At 36.1% G+C, this 19,198-nt stretch overlaps 1 protein-coding gene across 2 annotated transcripts; it reads right to left on the bottom strand.

The window, feature by feature from the left end:
• Positions 1-7,158: 7,158 nt before the first annotated feature.
• On the bottom strand, positions 7,159-19,198 carry pctp (phosphatidylcholine transfer protein). Of its 2 annotated transcripts, XM_058771815.1 has the most exons (7): positions 18,984-19,171; positions 15,926-16,043; positions 15,014-15,054; positions 11,732-11,811; positions 11,240-11,411; positions 10,688-10,755; positions 7,159-10,616 (listed from the first exon to the last, which is right to left on the bottom strand). In XM_058771815.1, exons 1-7 carry the CDS (start codon positions 19,036-19,038, stop codon positions 10,539-10,541), a joined length of 612 nt encoding a protein of 203 aa, XP_058627798.1. In that variant the 5' UTR covers positions 19,039-19,171; the 3' UTR covers positions 7,159-10,538. The 2 variants fall into 2 exon arrangements, with proteins under 2 accessions (XP_058627798.1, XP_058627797.1); XM_058771814.1 differs by lacking the exon at positions 15,014-15,054 and having other exon boundaries at positions 18,984-19,198.

The raw sequence follows: 19,198 nt of genomic DNA, 5'->3' as shown, positions 1-19,198 counted from the left end.
TGGTGACTCTTTGAAACAAGACTCTTTTATTATCATCATCTTGCAAATGTTATTTTTTCAGTCAAGTCACCTTTATGCCTATAGCTCTTTATACAATCCAGATTTTGTTAAAGCAGCTTCACAAAGATAAACAGCCAAATTACAATCAATTATGAAACTCATGAATGGAGACAATTCAGATTCTACTGTAAAGCAGCTCTAAAAGACAAAAATGTCATTATTTTAGAGAAAATGCATCTTTTTTTATCTTCAAGAAGATATTGATGTGTAATAAATTTTTTTAAGGAACAATAAAAATTTGACTTATAAGACCCTTTGTGGTGTAATAAATACAGGCTAACACAATATACTTTATTCTTTCTGCTTGTAATGTTATATGCTTTTTTGCATATTAAAAAAAGAAAGACATTTTTTAAAATATCTTTAAGTATTTTTTGGTCCAAACAATGGAAGTCACTGGGGTCCAAAGTTATGTTTTGGACCCCATAGACTTTCACTTTAATGGTAAAGGTTCTTCATTGTCAAATGTTTTAAGCATCAACTTAGTCTCAGATGTTTCCAAGAAACATTTGCGTTCAAACTCAGATCTCTGACCTTTGAAGGCACACTTCTGAAACTCGAGGAGACACATGTGAGGGTCTTTTTTCTCAGGAGACACATCTGAGACGCATGAGACTCCTCCACTTAATCTCACTGTGCTCTTGGAGAAACACTTGAGCCGTGAGTGAGATTTTCCCGTGCGCTGCAGTGTGGCGTTACAGTAGCAGACAGCTGCGGTCGGGGTTCTAAGTAAAAGCAGTCGTCTGGTGTTTTCTCCGGCCGCAGGAGTAATGATATAATGGAGGTATCGGGTCCCTGCGGGCTCCGTCCTGCAGCGTTTAGAGGACAGAGACGTTCTGCTGTAATCACTGGAAATAGCTGCAATCAGACGGCGTGCCAGCTCTTATACTCTCTGCCTTATGTATTTACAGAGGAGACATGCGAGAAAATGACTCTACTGGCACATCTCAAATGACCGACGCAAAAAGAAAAGAGAGAAAAAACACACTACATAGTCAAATACAGACGCCGAGAGAGACTCTGACGCCCCCTTCTGGAGGAAGAAGATTAATGCTTTATAAGGCATTCTCAATTCATTCAAAAAATATGTAGGCCTACATTTAAGATTTATGCATTTGGATTATACAGTTTTAACATTAATAAACTTGTATAATAAAATGTGATGTATATTTGTCAGTCATGCATTAATGATTTTTTTCATTTTTATTTCTGCACCAAAAATCATTGTAGTTTTTTGTAATCTATTTCATTTTATTTAAATAATTGTATTGCATTTATTCAGAATCAGAATCAACATAAATCTGTTCAACGTTACGGACGGGACGATCGATCCTGAAGTATCAAAAGTTTTTCTTACGCTCTGATTACAAAATAATAATATTACTAATTAAAAAAAACAATAGTATACAAATAGTATATTTTCTCACGTAGCTTCTCTCATAAATCCCAGCACAAATCCAAATGAGTTACCTGCAGAGCACTTTGTTTTATTCATATTCAATTAGTTAAAATGTATGAGATGGAACAAATTGGATTTATTCATGATAAACATATAAACCTGGTTACTGTGTATTTAAAACGCATTCAGTTTATTACTACTATTACAGAACTCTGACCAGTTTCATTTATTTACGACTGACAAAATACGCAGCACATTATGTTTATTAGTTTGTTTACTGTAAAACCGTGCAATCCAAATGGATGGAAAATTTATTTGCAATTAAAATACATAAATCTTGAATTTAGGCCTCTCTATATATATATATATATATATATGTATATATGTGTGTGTGTGTGTGTGTGTGTGTGTGTATGTATATATATATCACACACACACACATATATATATGTGTGTGTGTATATATATATATATATATATATATATATACAGGTGCTGGTCATATAATTAGAATATCATCAAAAGTTGATTTATTTCACTAATTCCATTCAAAAGTGAAACTTGTATATTATATTCATTCATTACACACAGACTGATATATTTGAAATGTTTATTTCTTTTAATTTTGATGATTAGAGCTTACAGCTCATGAAAGTCAAAAATCAGTATCTCAAAATATTAGAATATTTATATTTGAGTTTGAATAAATGACCATCCCTACAGTATAAATTCTGGGTATCTCTTGTTCTTTGAAACCACAATAATGGAGAAGACTGCTGACTTGGCAATGATCCAGAAGACGAACATTGACACCCTCCACAAAGAGGGTAAGTCACAGAAGGTCATTACTGAAAGGTGTGGCTGTTTACAGAGTGCTGTATCAAAGCATATTAAATGCAAAGTTGACTGGAAGGAAGAATTTGGGTAGGAAAAGGTGCACAAGCAACAGGGATGACTGCCAGCTTGAGAATACAGGCAAGCAAAGCTGATTCAAACACTTGGGAGAGCTTCACAAGGAGAGAACTGAAGCTGGAGTCAGTGCATCAAGAGTCACCATGCTCAGACGTCTTCAGGAAAATGGCTACCAAGCCACTTCTGAAGCAGAGTCAACGTCAGAAGCATCTTACCTGGGCTGTGGAGAAAAAGAACTGGACTGTTGCTCAGTGGTCCAAAGTCCTCTTTTCAGATGAAAGTAAATTTTACATTTCATTTGGAAATCAAGGTCCCAGAGTCTGGAGGAAGAGTGGAGAGGCACAGAATCCATGTTGCTTGAAGTCCAGTGTGAAGTTTCCACAGTCAGTGATGATTTGGGCTGCCATGTCATCTGCTGGTGTTGGTCCACTGTGTTTTCTGATGTCCACAGTCAACGCAGCCATCTACCAGGAAATTTTAGAGCACTTCATGCTTCCTTCTGTTGACAAGCTTTATGGAGATGCTGATTTCATTTTCCAGCAGGACTTGGCACCTGCCCACACTGCCAAAGGTACCAAAAGCTGGTTCAATGACCATAGTGTTACTGTGCTTGATTGGCCAGCAAACTCGCCTGACCTGAACCCCATAGAGAATCTATGGGGTATTGTCAAGAGGAAGATGAGAGACACCAGACCCAACAATGCAGATGAGCTGAAGGCCACTATCAGAGCAACCTGGGCTCTCATAACACCTGAGCAGTGCCACAGACTGATCGACTCCATGCCACGCTGCATTGCTGCAGTAATTCAGGCAAAAGGAGCCCCAACTAAGTATTGAGTGCTGTACATGCTCATACTTTTCATTTTCATACTTTTCAGTTGGCCAAGATTTCTAAAAATCCTTTCTTTGTATTGGTCTTAAGTAATATTCTAATATTTTGAGATACTGATTTTTGACTTTCATGAGCTGTAAGCTCTAATCATCAAAATTAAAAGAAATAAACATTTCAAATATATCAGTCTGTGTGTAATGAATGAATATAATATACAAGTTTCACTTTTTGAATGGAATTAGTGAAATAAATCAACTTTTTGATGATATTCTAATTATATGACCAGCACCTGTATATATATATATACATTTTGACTATTCAATTCTGGATGGCGATGATGTCCAGCTTAATAAAAATAAAAAATAAAACACTTTAAAGGGAGATATAAAAGTCCAACATGGCATTTAAAAACATTTTTGCCTGCTTCAGACAACAAACTGACAACATTTGAGAGAGAAAAAAAAAAATCTAAGCATGAACAAAACCACCTAGAAACCACTTAACCACTCAGAGCAGACTAGCAACCTCTTAACAACAGAACAACCTAGCATTGCCTGACAACCACCCAGAACACCCTAGTAACAGCTTAGCAACTACCCAAAACACCATGAACCTCTTAGATAGGGTTGGGTTGACAATATCGATTTTAATTGATCTTTATTAATCAATATAAATTCTAAATGTGTTCTTTTATGCCGTCTTCTGGTGATACCTGAGCAAAACATTATTTGTTGCTCGACTCCCATCCAATTATCACAATATGCTTTGTGCTTTCATACATTTGATATGAAACAAAGTCTGATCTTTCACATTATGTTCATTTTATGAAAAAAATACAAACATATGTGTTTTGGCGCTGTTTAAAGTGGCGTTACAGTTCACGTGGCACGAAACAATTATCTCTCCCTCTTTACTAATAGTTAAAACAGAAAATAAATATCAGATGATGTTGAAAGAAACAGTACAACTTACTGAATTGTGTCGTGACTCGTGTAATTCATCCGCGGACCTTACATTTACCTCAGGAAAGCATTTCATGTCCACCGCTCGTTAGTCAACTGTAAAACAATTCTATGGAGGAGGATTTTGCTATAAAAAAGGGACTATATTACATTATACATTCATTATATTTTTACTTAACCTGTTAGTGATCATTTATTTAATATATGTTTGAATGAATCCATCATGAAAACAAGTTTTTTGGACAGCCACTGTTGAAATGTTTATAGCCTATATCAAAAACAAATTGGAGTAAAAACACAAATATATCATTAAAAATGTATAATTAAGTTGTCTGTTTTTATTTGAGTGTTATTTATTATCTATAAATAAAATAACTGTAACAACCACCCAGAACACCCAAGCATCCACTTAACTGCCCAGAACACCCTAGCAACTGTTTAATGACCACTCTGAACACCCTAGCAACCTCTTAACTGCCCAGAAAACCCTAGCAACTATTTAGCAACCACCCAGAACACCCTAGTAACCACTTAAAAACATCCCAGATTACTAAAGCTACCACTTAACTACACGGAACACCCTAGCAACTGTTTAACAACCACCCAGAAGACCCTAGCAACCACTTAACTACACAGAACACTTTAGCAATGACTTAACAACCACCAGAACAACCTAACGACTACCCAGAATATCTTAGCAAGCTAACCTAGCATCCATAATGCGTCTAAAAACTTAACACATTGCTAACCGGTTAGTTAAAGTTATAGGTAGTTAAGCAGAATACTTTGGCAATTGTATTTCAAAGCCCTAGCAACCATTTAAAAAGACCCTAGCAACATGGCAGTGAGTTCTACAAATTTATTAACAATATAAAGTGTTTCTTACTCTCTGAGTCCATTGTAGTAGTAATAATAATAATAATAATAATAACAATACTACTACTACTACTACTACTACTACTACTAATAATAATAATAATAATAATAAACAACTCCAGTCTTACGTAGCTTCTCTGATAAATCCCAGCACAAATCCAAATGAGTTACCTGCAGAAGCACTTTGTTTGGACTCCTATAAACTGGCAGCAGATCCTGGACTCTCCTCGACGCCAGAGCGGTTAAGATTTCAACAATGCAAAGCATATGCTTATGAAAATAATTACCTAACCTTGAGTTCAGGGGCTTCTTGGCTGCAGATAGAGGGGCCAGATACAGTGCCAGGTAACGTCTGCAATTATAACCTCCATCAAAACTCGCTGCATGCGCATGACGCTGTAGATCAAAAAGACCCATAAAAGCCTATTCAGCATCAGGATGCCTGTTCCCAGAGGCCCCTCTATCTCTAATTGTAATCTATTAAGAATCACAAAAGCTGCAGACGGGAAGGTTTCTGAGAGGAGCGTCTGTTCAGACAGACGGGCACCTGGGAAATTGGAGGAGGTTTTCAAACAGACCGGGAGAAGTGTATCGCTTTCTGAAGCTAATTAGTCCTGTATATGACCAATCAGAAGAAATACAACAGCTGGCCAAGAAATATATTTGCCTTGCACTGGTGAAGGACAGCCAGTGGAAAGAAGCGGTGGAGTACCTGATGTTATTCAAGAGCAGCGTTTCAGGGATCAGATGTGGGACAAATATAGACCATCTCAAACATCTCAGCTTCAGCTTCATTGTTTCCTCCAGCTCAAATGGACACATTTGCATTAAGAGCTCAGCCAAGAAAAACATTCACAAGGGTCAATCTCACAGAGCCTTACAAGGTTACATTTAACCACAGAATACAATGAAAAAAAGAAGAAATGATATTTTGTATAAACAAAACCAATAGGACAATTTTAAGGTTTTTTTACATTATTTTCGTGACAGCACAAACTAAAATGAATGCATTATGGGCTGTTGCTAAACTATTTTGACTGGTTGCTAGGGCATTGCTATGCAGTTTTTACGGTATTCTGGGTGGTTGCTATGTGGTTTCTAAGGTGTTTTGACTGGTTGCTAGGCATTGCTATTGCATTTGCTAAAGAATACTGGGTGGATCTTAATGTGTTTTGATTGGTTGCTAGGTATTGCTATGCAGTTGCTAAGGTCGTCTAGGTGGTTGATAGGCAGTTAAAGTTGTTTTGGCTGGTTGCAAGGCATTGCTATGCACTTGCAAAGGTGTTCCAGGGCTGCGTCTAAATCAGCTCCCTTGTTCAATAGTCAGGGCACTGATCAGGGAGTCGGCCATATTAAGGGCTGTCTCAGTCGTGAAATCCTTCCAGTGCACTGGAACTTTCGCTCCCTGAAAATCACAATGCACCGCAAATTCTAGGGAGCATCAGCGCTCACTGCTCCCTTACCGGAAATAACATCACATTTCTAGGTATTCCAGGTGTGTTGACTGGTTGCTAAGGCATTGCTATGCAGTTGCTAAGGTATTTCAGGTGTTTTGACTGGTTGCTAGGGAAATTCAGGTGTTTGCTAAGATATTGTGACTGGTTGCTAGGCTTTGCTATGGAGTTGCTAAGGTATTCTGGGTGGTTGCTCAGGAGTTTTGGAAATGTATCTATCATATTTAATTAGTACAGTATTTATACGGCATGTGTTATTGGCTCTTCTGCCTTTAAATTCTGATAATCAAGAAATAATATTAATGAGAATCACCTTTGAAAATAAGCATTATAAACAAACTCAAAATCTGTAAAATGTACAGTATTAAAAAAAATGGAAGTGAAATCATGAAAATAATGTCACAATGTGTGAAATTGATTTCATACAAAATATGATTTCTTTTAAATTTGAAGAGTCGCTCTTTAAGTTGGTATTAACAGGATCACAATTACTCTAAATATAATTACAATGTTAACAGTCACAATAAGCTTCAACCTGCAATGATGAAACTGATTTATCATATAAACGTACACAACAGACCCTGATCATGTACAGCAGGACATTTACCAAACACTAATAACACGCATGTCCTCAAATACTTAAATATACTTTTTATTTACTGTGCAAGAGAGGAGAGGGATGAAAATACATTAAAAGAAAAGCAGAAGACTGAAAGAAAAAAAATATATTATATCAATCATTTTGCCTCAACCAGGACGTTTAAAGCAGGGATATTGTCGTCAACTAAAACTGTAAGTAAAACTATTAAAAAAGTTACTTCATAAACATTAAAATAGATTATATAGAATTTTAAAAATTCAGCTAAACCTCAATTTAATTTAACTTTATAAAATAAATAAATTACTAAAAACGGCAAAACCACAAAATATTGAAACTGCTAAAACTAAAATGAAAATATAAACTGATCTAAAATATTTATATTAAAAAAAACTATAACAGTATCTCAATGATCCTAAAATAACACTGGTTAAAGATTACCTACACTGTAAAAAAAAAATTCCGTAAAATTTACAGTAAAAAACCAGCAGCTGTGGTTGCCGGAATTCTACCGTAAAAAATACGGTAACAACATTTTAGGTTTTACGGTTTTAACTTAAATTTACATTTAAATACCGTAATTTCATTAACTGATATAATGTTAATATACCAACCTATTGAAGTACTGAAATCTGTTTTGTACCTTTGAAATACACTGATAACCACCAAATGCAGGTGGTGATGAGAGTCACATGATGAACCAAAGCCCATCACAAGCAGCTTTTAAATAATAGCATATATAGAAGGTGCACAGTGTCATTCACACAAGCACTAAACACCATCATGGTGAGACTCATTAAAATATGCAATAAACATTAATTTAACAACATTAGATGTAACATACAACCCTAATAAACATAACTGATAAGAAAAACCAAGAAACAGTTATTACAAAGAAAAAACATCAAATTCAAACAAAATGCAACGCAGGGAATTCTGGGAACGTCAGTTTACGTTTTTCCCCTGTAAATTTTACAGGAACTTACCGTATTTAACAGGTTTTTACTGTAGCATTTTCAAAGTTTTTTACCGTTAAAATCACAGTCATTTTTTACAGTGCAAGTGACAGTCTATGACCAAACAAAAAAATAAGCTACTGACATTGAAGGCTGTAATTACATTATTGACCAGCAGGTAGAGCCACAACTACTGCATTCAGTTTAAAATGTTGTACCATATAATTTTTCATCTTTTGGACTCAAATCCATGATCATGTTGCTTTATAGGCATTTTAAGTGCAGCTTTTAACACAGTTCGTGTGAAACACAACTAAAGAAAAAAAAACTTCATTCTTCAACTGCATTCAAAGGCAGAACACCAGTTTATTGCAATAATGAAGAGGTTGAGGAAGAATGTACAGAATTATTATTATTTTTTTTCATTTTCAGCACTGTGAGTTCAAGAGGTAGAGACGTCAAAAAAAAAAAAGAAAAAAAAAAAAAACAACAGAACCAGAGGAAAACACCACACCAAGACACAATGAAACTACGAAGTGTTAAAGCGGAGTCAAAGGCAATGTCACTTCATTTCCTATAAATATAATCTCCATTTCCTACTAACAAATACATGTTAGTCAGTAAACACCAGCTGATATTAATGGCCTGGATTGCATCAAAGTGCTTTTTAAACTGCTGTTACAGTATCAAATACATCATTCATCCACCGTAACATTCAGATTCATGCAGTGTCATGTAAAGTTTCATTATGCATATCCACACTGCACAAATCTGGCATTTAATAGTCTTGATTATAATTATAAGCCAGATTTTGCATATCAAAATTATATTTTAACAGCCAATTTTTTTCTGTGCTCAGCATTAACATGTAAACAGCACACAATTTTGATTTCAGACGTGTATATGTAGGCATATCATTTTCCATGCAAATCAAATGTTCATCAATATACTGTAGTCCCATCTCAGTTTTCTATTAATTGTCATAAATGTGATTTATGCATGATCCTGAGTGTCATTTCGGTTTAAAAGTCTCTGCAAAGTATCAGAAATATAATTGCATTTCCCAATATACAGCAGGATACATTAACTGTTAAAAACGGCATCGACCATTAAAATAAAATCAGTGTCAACTTTAGCGTCTTTGTAAAGTCACAGCCCTTGAATCCACCAGCAGAGGGCGCTGGATCACTATAATCCATAACACCCATCTGCAGAGGCTCATGGGAAGGAGCAGGGACTCATTCAGCACCAGTACATGCTAAAACATCTTGTGAAATATACAGTAAGTGCATGATTGTGTTCAGTTGTTGAAGGTGAGGAACAAAACTATACCATTATTATTATTATATAACTGTTCAGATCACATACTGCGACCCTCATGCTTATTAGGACACTTAAACCTAAATCACTTTTTGTAAGTAGTCTCTTCTGCTCACCAAGACTGCATTTATTTAATCTAAACTACAGTAAAAAAAATGTTAAAATATAATTACAATTTTAAATAACGGTTTTCTGTATGAAAATGTTAAAATGTAATTTATTGCTGCGATCAAAGCTGGATTTTCAGCATCATTACTCCAGTCTTCAGTGTCACATGATTCTTCAGAAATCAGTCTAATGTACTGATTTGCTGCTCAAGAAACATTTCTGATTATTATCAGTGTTGAAAACCGTTGTGCTGCTTCACATTTGTGTGGAAACTATTCAAAAGTTTTCCTTTTAAGCAAAGCAGCACTAAATTGATCAAAAGTGACAGTAAATACATTTATAATGTTAGAAAATATTTACATTTCAAATGAATGCTTTTGAAATTTCAATTCATCAAAAAAGCCAGAAAAAAATATTACGCAACAAAAACCGCAACATTGATAATACGAACCATTATTGATAATTGAATACTAATAATAATAATAATAATAATTGAGTAGCAAATCAGCACATTAGAATAATTTCTGAAGGATCGTGTGACACTGAAGACTGGAGTAATGATGCTGATAATTCAGCTTTGCAACACATATATAAATTACATTTGACAATATATTCACACAGAAAACCGTTCATTTAAATTGTAATACTATTTCATAATTAAAACTGTTTTACTGTATTTTTGATCAAATAAATGCAGACTTGGTGAGCAAAAGAAACTACAGGAAGGCTTGTTGATTGATTTTGTGCATTTGACCTATAACAATTAATCTTTTCATACATTCACAAATAACGATCATTTAAAGTGCTATGATCAATCTATATTACATTAAACAGATTTTCCAAACTCAAATTAGCTCTAATTTCCTGCCAAAGTTCAACAGGAAGCTGGATTCATTCCGTTCTTTAACAGACAATTGTATCGTTAAGACAACAAAAGAACAATAAAGAAGGACTTCAGACATGTTTTCTCCGACCACCACAGAAACAGCAGTAACTCTACCCAGAATGCCCTCCTGACAGGAAACAGAAGCAGAGAAGCAGAGGACGCACTCTCTCGTGCATCACTTGCTGTTGTTGCAGTAGCTGCTGTAGTTACTGCAGGCCTTCTTCATGTCGGTGAGAAAGCCAGGGACACCCGTCTGCGAACAAAACACATCCATCAACACTCTCACCTCATCTCGGATTACACCAGGAACTCTGCAGCACTCACCTTCGCTGCCCAGTTCACCAGCCACGTCGGGATCATTCCTCCAGGATTGTCAAAGTAGTTCATAAACACTGCAATATGATTCAGAACAAACACTGTTATTATTCATTCAGCTTCAGGACGCAATGAGAAGTCGAGTCTCTCAGAAAAACACCTCTGATCTCATCTCAGATCAGTCTAAAGGATCATGGGAAAACAGTTTCTCTCTAATAATCCTCAGGAGGAATACGCCAATTCAACAGACACACATTAGACCGTGTTAACCAGACATAAACACGAGAAAATCAATATTTCTGGCCTCACTGAAAACAAAACTGCTGTATTTGTTAATACATAAAAAGTTGAGCAAATCAATGCCAAATCATTCCTTGATCCATAAACGTATATTTTTGTTCAGTTCTTTCGTCTGTTTTGTATATGAGAATCAGATGGAGCAGGATTTTTGGATCAGTGTAATAACAATGTTGATGGACACTGTGTAGCGTCTGGTTAACACGGTCAGACTTCCCCTGAGCTCATCAGCTCTGCTCGAATGCGTCAGACGTGTGTTTGTACCTTTGGTGCCGCCGGAGCCATCGCTCTCCATGGCCAGACTCTGTTTGTAGTCTTTGACCCGGATCACGCCCTTCTTCTCTGGACACTGAGACACAGACGAGCTCTTGGCTAAAACCACAGAGATCTTACGTCCTCCCACGTCCAGATCCCGGCGCTCCCGCACATACACGTACTGAAGAGAGTTAAGGCCTCAGCCACAGACCAACACAGCACAACACACGTACAGTGATGATGACTTTATCAATTAGCAATATACTTAAAGAAATACTACAATAAACACATTTGTGTTTCTCATGAAGGGGGACCTGAGCCTTATTGATGGAGACAAAAGAGAAAGCAAGCTGTTATGATTTCTACTTTTGTATCTGAGGTTGATTTAAGCTTATACAGGTATGTCTGAAATTTTATTTTCAGATACTGGTCAGAGTTCACATGAATCTGTCCATTCCCACACACACACACACTCTATTTGTCGGAGCATACGGAGGATACATCCCTGTTGGATAGAGGTAATGGATATTTCACCTCCCAGTATATGGCTTTCTGTCCGCCGTAGTCCTTCTCGTGCAGCTCTGAGGACGACACACACACAGTGATGGGATATGACAAAAAACAATCCATGTATGAGTAGTTTTACATCAAGGTTAATGGTATATATCACAATATAGTTACATTTTCTAGAAATTAAATATAAAAAAATGTATATATTAATTAAATAACCAATAGAACAAAAAAAAAAAATACTAATTTGCATAAACAAAATATTTTACAAATTAAATCTACACTACAAGGGGGAAAATGTGTGTCTATCAGTGTGGATGAATCTTAATGCAAGCCTATTAAATGTCATTTTAGAGACACTGTGTGCTTCCAGTTTTGTGACATGAGTTCAGGGAGGATCCTTTTCTCTTCCAGCGTGACACAGAGAGACGTCCATGTAGTCTGTGAGGAAGAACTTGGCTGACCTGCATTAAACCCAGACCTGAACCTCTACTGAACTCTTACTCTTCTGGGAGCAATTCCCTCCCAAATTCCAGGTCCAACATCTAAACATCTTCCCAGAAGACTGGAGGCTATCAGGGAGGACAATCGCTTTTGAATCGAAATGCTAGGCGTCGCAAACATCACAGTGCAAAAACACTTGAGTGCAAAACAAACTAATATTTAATATATTTCAGTTATTATTTTAATGAAATTACTAAATTACAACGAAAACAATACAATAAGCTTTAACTGAAAAATAATAAACATGATAAAAAGCAACTTTAAAATTAAAATTAAAACAGAAAATACAATAAAATTTAGCAAAAATAAAATTTGTAAAAATTTAAAATTTCCACTAATTGCTAAGGCAATATTTCTCATTTTCATTTAGTTTAACTTAATGTACTAAAATAACAAAACAAACAAAAAACAAATAAATAAACAAAATACACACAAACTACAAGGACAAAAAAGTAATAAAAACAACAAAAACACAACATTAGTAAAACTAAATTTAAAATAAAAACAGAAAATAAACTTTAAAAAAAAATAAAAATACAATTGTATTTTAGCTAGTTGTTAAAAAAAACTAATAGAAATGACAAAAACACAATATTACTAAAACTGCAACCAAACAGAAAATGAAAACAAAAATAAAATAAATTTAAATATAAATAAAATAAACAAATATTTTATTTTAGCTAGTTACCAAAAACAAAAAAAATGACTAAAACTAACTTAGAAATAATAAAAATAAAAATGGATTGAAAGTAATAATAAACACTACAATAGTTTCTCAATAGGCTCACAGGAGGGTTTGTTCCAGGTCTGAATGGTTCACAGGCGTATCTAGCGTGAAAACGATGATGTATTCAGAAAACAAGGGTGGAGGCGAAGGCGTTTACGTGTGATTGTAATCACAAGCGATTCTTGACCGATTTAACACAAACCACATTTCAGCGCTCTGGTGGTCCGACACTATTCATACCAGCAATTAAAAGACAAAGCACGAGTAAAATTACACAACTCCGAGATCTGCATTCAGTGAAATCACACAAGAGCCGGGCATAACTACAGAGAAGAGAGACTGAACAAAAACATGATGTTCTAAACAACTCCTGCAGTCTAACTGAAGCGTTTATTTGAAGAAAACAATGACACTGGAGCACAAAGTCATAAAAACCGTAAATGGCTGTTATGCAATGGAGAGCTAGAGGTCGCTTTGTGTGTGTAAAGCAGGGTTTGGGTGGGATTTCTGGAGAGTTATGCCACAAACAAACACCCACAGGAAAAGAGCACATCCATCAGGACTGCAGCACAGACGCATGAGGCTCTTCATGAGAGATCAGCTCAAACGCGAGCACGTCTGGAGCCAGAGATGTGTTTCTAATAAAACGCCACTCCACCCACACGCACACGTTCATGCTCCGCTTGTGTTTGCGGGAAATACACCACCCAACCGAGGAAAAACTAAAGAGCTGATTACATTAAACATACAGTTTCTCAACAAATGCACTCTCATGCAATTACAAAATAAGTCCAGGGTGGGAAAAAAAGCTTGTTGAAATAAACAATGCAATAAAGAGATTGAGATGGACGGTGATGTAGAGCAGATCTTCTGGACAGCGAAAACACATTTCATGTCTCGAACCAGAGCACAAACATGGACCGAAGTGATTGTTAAAGATGGTTTAATAGTTCCCAGATCAAGACAGAACAGATCGAGCTCTGCGTTGATCGTTTTAAACATTAACTTGCTTTAAATGGACATTTCATGGAACGGTATTGAAATAAAATGCTCACAATCCTTCAGAACAAAACTGCTTCAGTCAAATGAACAAATTTAGACCATTTGTTAACAATAAACTGCAAAAAACAACTCGTTCAGAAAGCATTGAGGTTATACTTTCACAACCACAAGCTCATTAGCATACGACCACCCACATTTACATATTTAAAAATTTTTTTTTTTTTTTTAAATACACTAGTATGGATAGAAATCATCCAGAAGTCTTAAAGTACAGTATCAAAAACAGGTGGTATATATACACATTTCATTACTTGAAATAAAATGAAGGTAAATAAATAATTAATATTTCTTCTTAGTTTGGCTGGATTTACTAAAATAACTAAAACCGAAATAAAAAAAATGAATAGAAACTACATACATAAATATATATGCATTAAAAAAAATATTTAAAAAAATTACAAAAACACAACAAAATCACTGAAACTTTAACTAAAATTAAAAAGGAAACAGAAAATAGAAAAAAAAAGAATTTTTTTTTTCCCCATAAAAGTTTATGCAAGGTAAATTAAAGTTTTTAAAAATTCTAGTAGTATTTATGCTGTTTTGGTGTAGTTTCGTTAAGAACGAAACTTGCAGCTTGCAGTTTTTTATGTATTGTGAGTGAAACCACATACTAAAATGCTACACATGGTATGTAGGCCACTTTAAGCATGAAGCTGGTGCTCTACTACTTGAGTGTTACTTATTAACACCTTTGATTAAACAGTAAAAGCTACTGAGGAGTTTCAAAGTACAAACCTGTTGAGTGGACAAAAATCTGATCCAGGGTCAGTTCCTGCCTTTCACATGATTACGACTGACCCTATACAGACTGAGGGATCTGATTCTGGATCAGTCTACTGAGAAACTCCATATATAAAGACCTGTGTGTTTAAACCACATCACGAGCACAATCTACACACATACTGTACAAACTACTGAATAAACACAGCACTGCCTCAATCTAAACACTAAACTACAAGACGTATGTGTGCATGTACCTGCATATCTGAATGAATTTGACCACCAGCCACAGGAGGAACTTCAAAATATAGAGGAAAAAAAAACACAAGCCCTGTGAAGCATTTCAAGTGGGCGACAGTTTGTTTGAGCTCCATGAAGCCAAATATGGAAATTTTGAACACCAGTACAAGCACAAGTTAACATATTGTTTTTTAACCAAAACAAAAGCCTGTTGAGCTGTTTGGCTAGAAATGGGTGTATCAACTGTCATTTCTTCAGTGATGATTCACAACTTCAGGATTCTGTCTAAACCTGCTTTACAAGTAATACTGAGGTTCAAACTAACGTAACTCTGAGGTTGAAGGGTGAATTTCGATGTAATGATGGCAGTGCTGAGTAGTAACTGATTACAAGTGATCTGGATTACATGTAATCTAATTACAAGTATTTGTAATTTGATCATATTGCACGATGAAATACTCAGACTACTGTTAATTTTGATTACATGATTACAATTACATTACAAACACATCAAAATGCACGTTATTTCTAATTTACATGTCATGCAGGGATTCTCTCTCTCTCTTTTTTAATTTTTTGGTCAGCTGAACCTCTTTTACCTAATATATACTTAAAAACCTCCTGAGATTTTAAAGAAACACATTTGCATGTTCATGGTTCTTTGACATTAGTTAATGGTCACATGACATTCAGGTAAACAAATAAAGTGTTTCACCTTTTTAAGCAATTGTTTATTTTAATGATAAAACTGACGGCAAAAGGTACTCTGATTATTTTACCTAAAATGTGTAATGTAATAGATTACGTTACCGACTACAATTTTTGTCATGCAATCTAAATACAGTTTGTAAGTAATCTAGCCAGCTCTTAATGATGGTTTCATGAAGACGTTTGGCTGTGAAAGATCAACGAGTCCCACTCATATTTACCTTTGACATACGAGTCCCACTGTCTCCTGTAGCTCAGATCCATGTAGACATCTGCGCAGAGATCTGGAGCGCAGCTGGCCAGAGAACCGAACACTTTGTACTCGTACAGACCCGTTTCCTGTCAAACATGACATTAAAGACAAATGCATCACAAACACGACCCAGGATCACAGCAAGAGCCTGTAACACTGAACAAGCGCCGTGATATATGACTCACATGTGCGCCGTTATGGATGCACGAGAAGGGAAACTGATCCCGATGCATGCAGACAGCACCTCTTGAATGCATCAGTCATGCTTGCTTTTGCTTGTATGTTTTTACTTAGAAATCACTAAAACATGTGGATCTAAAGTCATTTCATCCGCAGCGTGGCACACTAACTTACAGAACTTTGAAATACTATGCAGCCTCTGCATTTTATAAAGCACAATGAAATCAGCGAACATATAACACATAGACATATACAGTGAGGAAAATAAGTATTTGAACACCCTGCTATTTTGCAAGTTCTCCCACTTAGAAATCATGGAGGGGTCTGAAATTGTCATCGTAGGTGCATGTCCACTGTGAGAGACATAATCTAAAAAAAAAATCCAGAAATCACAATTTATGATTTTTTAACTATTTATTTGTATGATACAGCTGCAAATAAGTTTTTGAACACCTGTCTATCAGCTAGAATTCTGACCCTCAAAGACCTGTTAGTCTGCCTTTAAAATGTCCACCTCCACTCCATTTATTATCCTAAATTAGATGCACCTGTTTGAGGTCGTTAGCTGCATAAAGACACCTGTCCACCCCATACAATCAGTAAGAATCCAACTACTAACATGGCCAAGACCAAAGAGCTGTCCAAAGACACTAGAGACAAAATTGTACACCTCCACAAGGCTGGAAAGGGCTACGGGAAATTGCCAAGCAGCTTGGTGAAAAAGGTCCACTGTTGGAGCAATCATTAGAAAATGGAAGAAGCTAAACATGACTGTCAATCTCCCTCGGACTGGGGCTCCATGCAAGATCTCACCGTGGGGTCTCAATGATCCTAAGAAAGGTGAGAAATCAGCCCAGAACTACACGGGAGGAGCTGGTCAATGACCTGAAAAGAGCTGGGACCACCGCTTCCAAGGTTACTGTTGGTAATACACTAAGACGCCATGGTTTGAAATCATGCATGGCACGGAAGGTTCCCCTGCTTAAACCAGCACATGTCCAGGCCCGACTTAAGTTTGCCAATGACCATTTGGATGATCCAGAGGAGTCATGGGAGAAAGTCATGTGGTCAGATGAGACCAAAATAGAACTTTTGGTCATAATTCCACTAAACGTGTTTGGAGGAAGAAGAATGATGAGTACCATCCCAAGAACACCATCCCTACTGTGAAGCATGGGGTGGTAGCATCATGCTTTGGGGTGTTTTTCTGCACATGGGACAGGGCGACTGCACTGTATTAAGGAGAGGATGACCGGGGCCATGTATTGCGAGATTCTGGGGAACAACCTCCTTCCCTCAGTTAGAGCATTGAAGATGGGTCGAGGCTGGGTCTTCCAACATGACAATGACCAAGCACACAGCCAGGATAACCAAGGAGTGGCTCTGTAAGAAGCATATCAAGGTTCTGGCGTGGCCTAGCCAGTCTCCAGACCTAAACCCAATAGAGAATCTTTGAGGGAGCTCAAACTCCGTGTTTCTCAGCGACAGGCCAGAAACCTGACTGATCTAGAGAAGATCTGTGTGGAGTAGTGGGCCAAAATCCCTCCTGCAGTGTGTGCAAACCTGGTGAAAAACTACAGGAAACGTTTGACCTCTGTAATTGCAAACAAAGGCTACTGTACCAAATATTAACATTGATTTTTTCAGGTGTTCAAATACTTATTTGCAGCTGTATCATACGAATAAATAGTTAAAAAATCATACATTGTGATTTTTTTTTTTAGATTATGTCTCTCACAGTGGACATGCACCTACGATGACAATTTCAGACCCCTCCATGATTTCTAAGTGGGAGAACTTGCAAAATAGCAGGGTGTTCAAATACTTATTTTCCTCACTGTACATACATTTTCAACTCCAGTGAATATCTGTCAGGGCTCATTTATTTTTAAAAGCCAATATCTTATATGGGGGGTAAGTTGTCACATTGAAGCCTGCAATTAAACAGCATATAAAACAAAATCTAAACACAAATAACGAAATACAAAGTAATAGCCTACATGACAAATGTGCAAGGATAAATGGGCATGAACAATTTGTGAAATCGAAAACAATTACTCATAATAATTAATAAAATATGATAATACTGGAATTTTAGTTTAGAGGACAGAACTGTCAAAAATTACTAATTCAAAAACTAGATGTGTATGTTGATTTAAAGAAAACAACTGTGTATTTGGACATTTGATCAAAAATATTCTATTTATTAAAATACATGTAGTATGACAACGTGTGTCAACTAGCATGGTCTCCTCTTTTATGCATTTTATTTTTCTAAAACACAAACGTGTTTAGTATCATTGAGATAATAGTTATAATAATTTTTTATTTAGTTTTTTTTATATCTTCCATTTATTTTAGTTAAAATATATTTTGTGTGTTTTTGTAATCTGTTATTCTCTTCTTCTTTTTTTAATGTGTATAGAATTTTTATTTCAGTTTTATTTTTATTTTTTTAGTACATAAAAGTTATACAAAATGAAACTGAGATTCATTAATTCGTTCAGTTAACGTTTACCATTATGTTTTTAGATTTAGTTGTACAATAACCCTGGAACACAACACAGGTCTGGTGCTTTTAAGTGAGTCTGAAGCTTATAAATCATATTATGTATACAACATACAGTATGTTCAACACTATATAGAAGAAAGTATGTCCTTTGGGCATTTTATGCGGCAGTTTTGCTTGTAATAATAATCAAAAACAAACATTGCAATATGTTAGACAGTATATACTTAGTTGTTGTTGTGTTTAAGGTTGTAATATGTTGTAAAGCAGAAGACAGATCGCTTTGCTGCATTGTTTTGTTAGCGCGTGCGCGTCGTGTCGTTCGTGCTGTATTCACCTTGTTGTAAAGTCGGTATATTTTGACGTTCATGGTCTCGGTGAAGAGCTCCCATCCTCCGTCGAGCTGCGGCTCGTCCAGCTCGGTCCAGGCCTGCTGGATCTCCTCATCGCTGAAGAGCAGAGCCATGCTGCTGCTGCTGCTGCTGCTTCCACCAGAGTCATGTGACCAGCTGACCGCGCGCGCCACGTGCTCACGATATATGAGCATCCAGT

This window comes from Onychostoma macrolepis, chromosome 03 (assembly GCF_012432095.1).
Source record: "Onychostoma macrolepis isolate SWU-2019 chromosome 03, ASM1243209v1, whole genome shotgun sequence".
Lineage (NCBI taxonomy): Eukaryota > Metazoa > Chordata > Actinopteri > Cypriniformes > Cyprinidae > Onychostoma > Onychostoma macrolepis.
The sequence above is the reverse complement of the archived record's forward strand: the minus strand, read 5'-3'. Positions and strand labels throughout refer to the sequence as shown.

Bases quoted from the DNA above. Each gene is read 5' to 3' on its own strand.
- pctp (XM_058771814.1), bottom strand. From the start codon at position 19,193: ATGCTCATATATCGTGAGCACGTGGCGCGCGCGGTCAGCTGGTCACAT. The intron at 16,044-18,983 runs GTGAATACAGCA...CATGTTTGACAG, and splicing joins TATACCGACTTTACAACAAG to GAAACGGGTCTGTACGAGTA. The intron at 11,412-11,731 runs GTATCCTCCGTA...AACTCTCTTCAG, and splicing joins TACCTCTATCCAACAGGGAT to TACGTGTATGTGCGGGAGCG.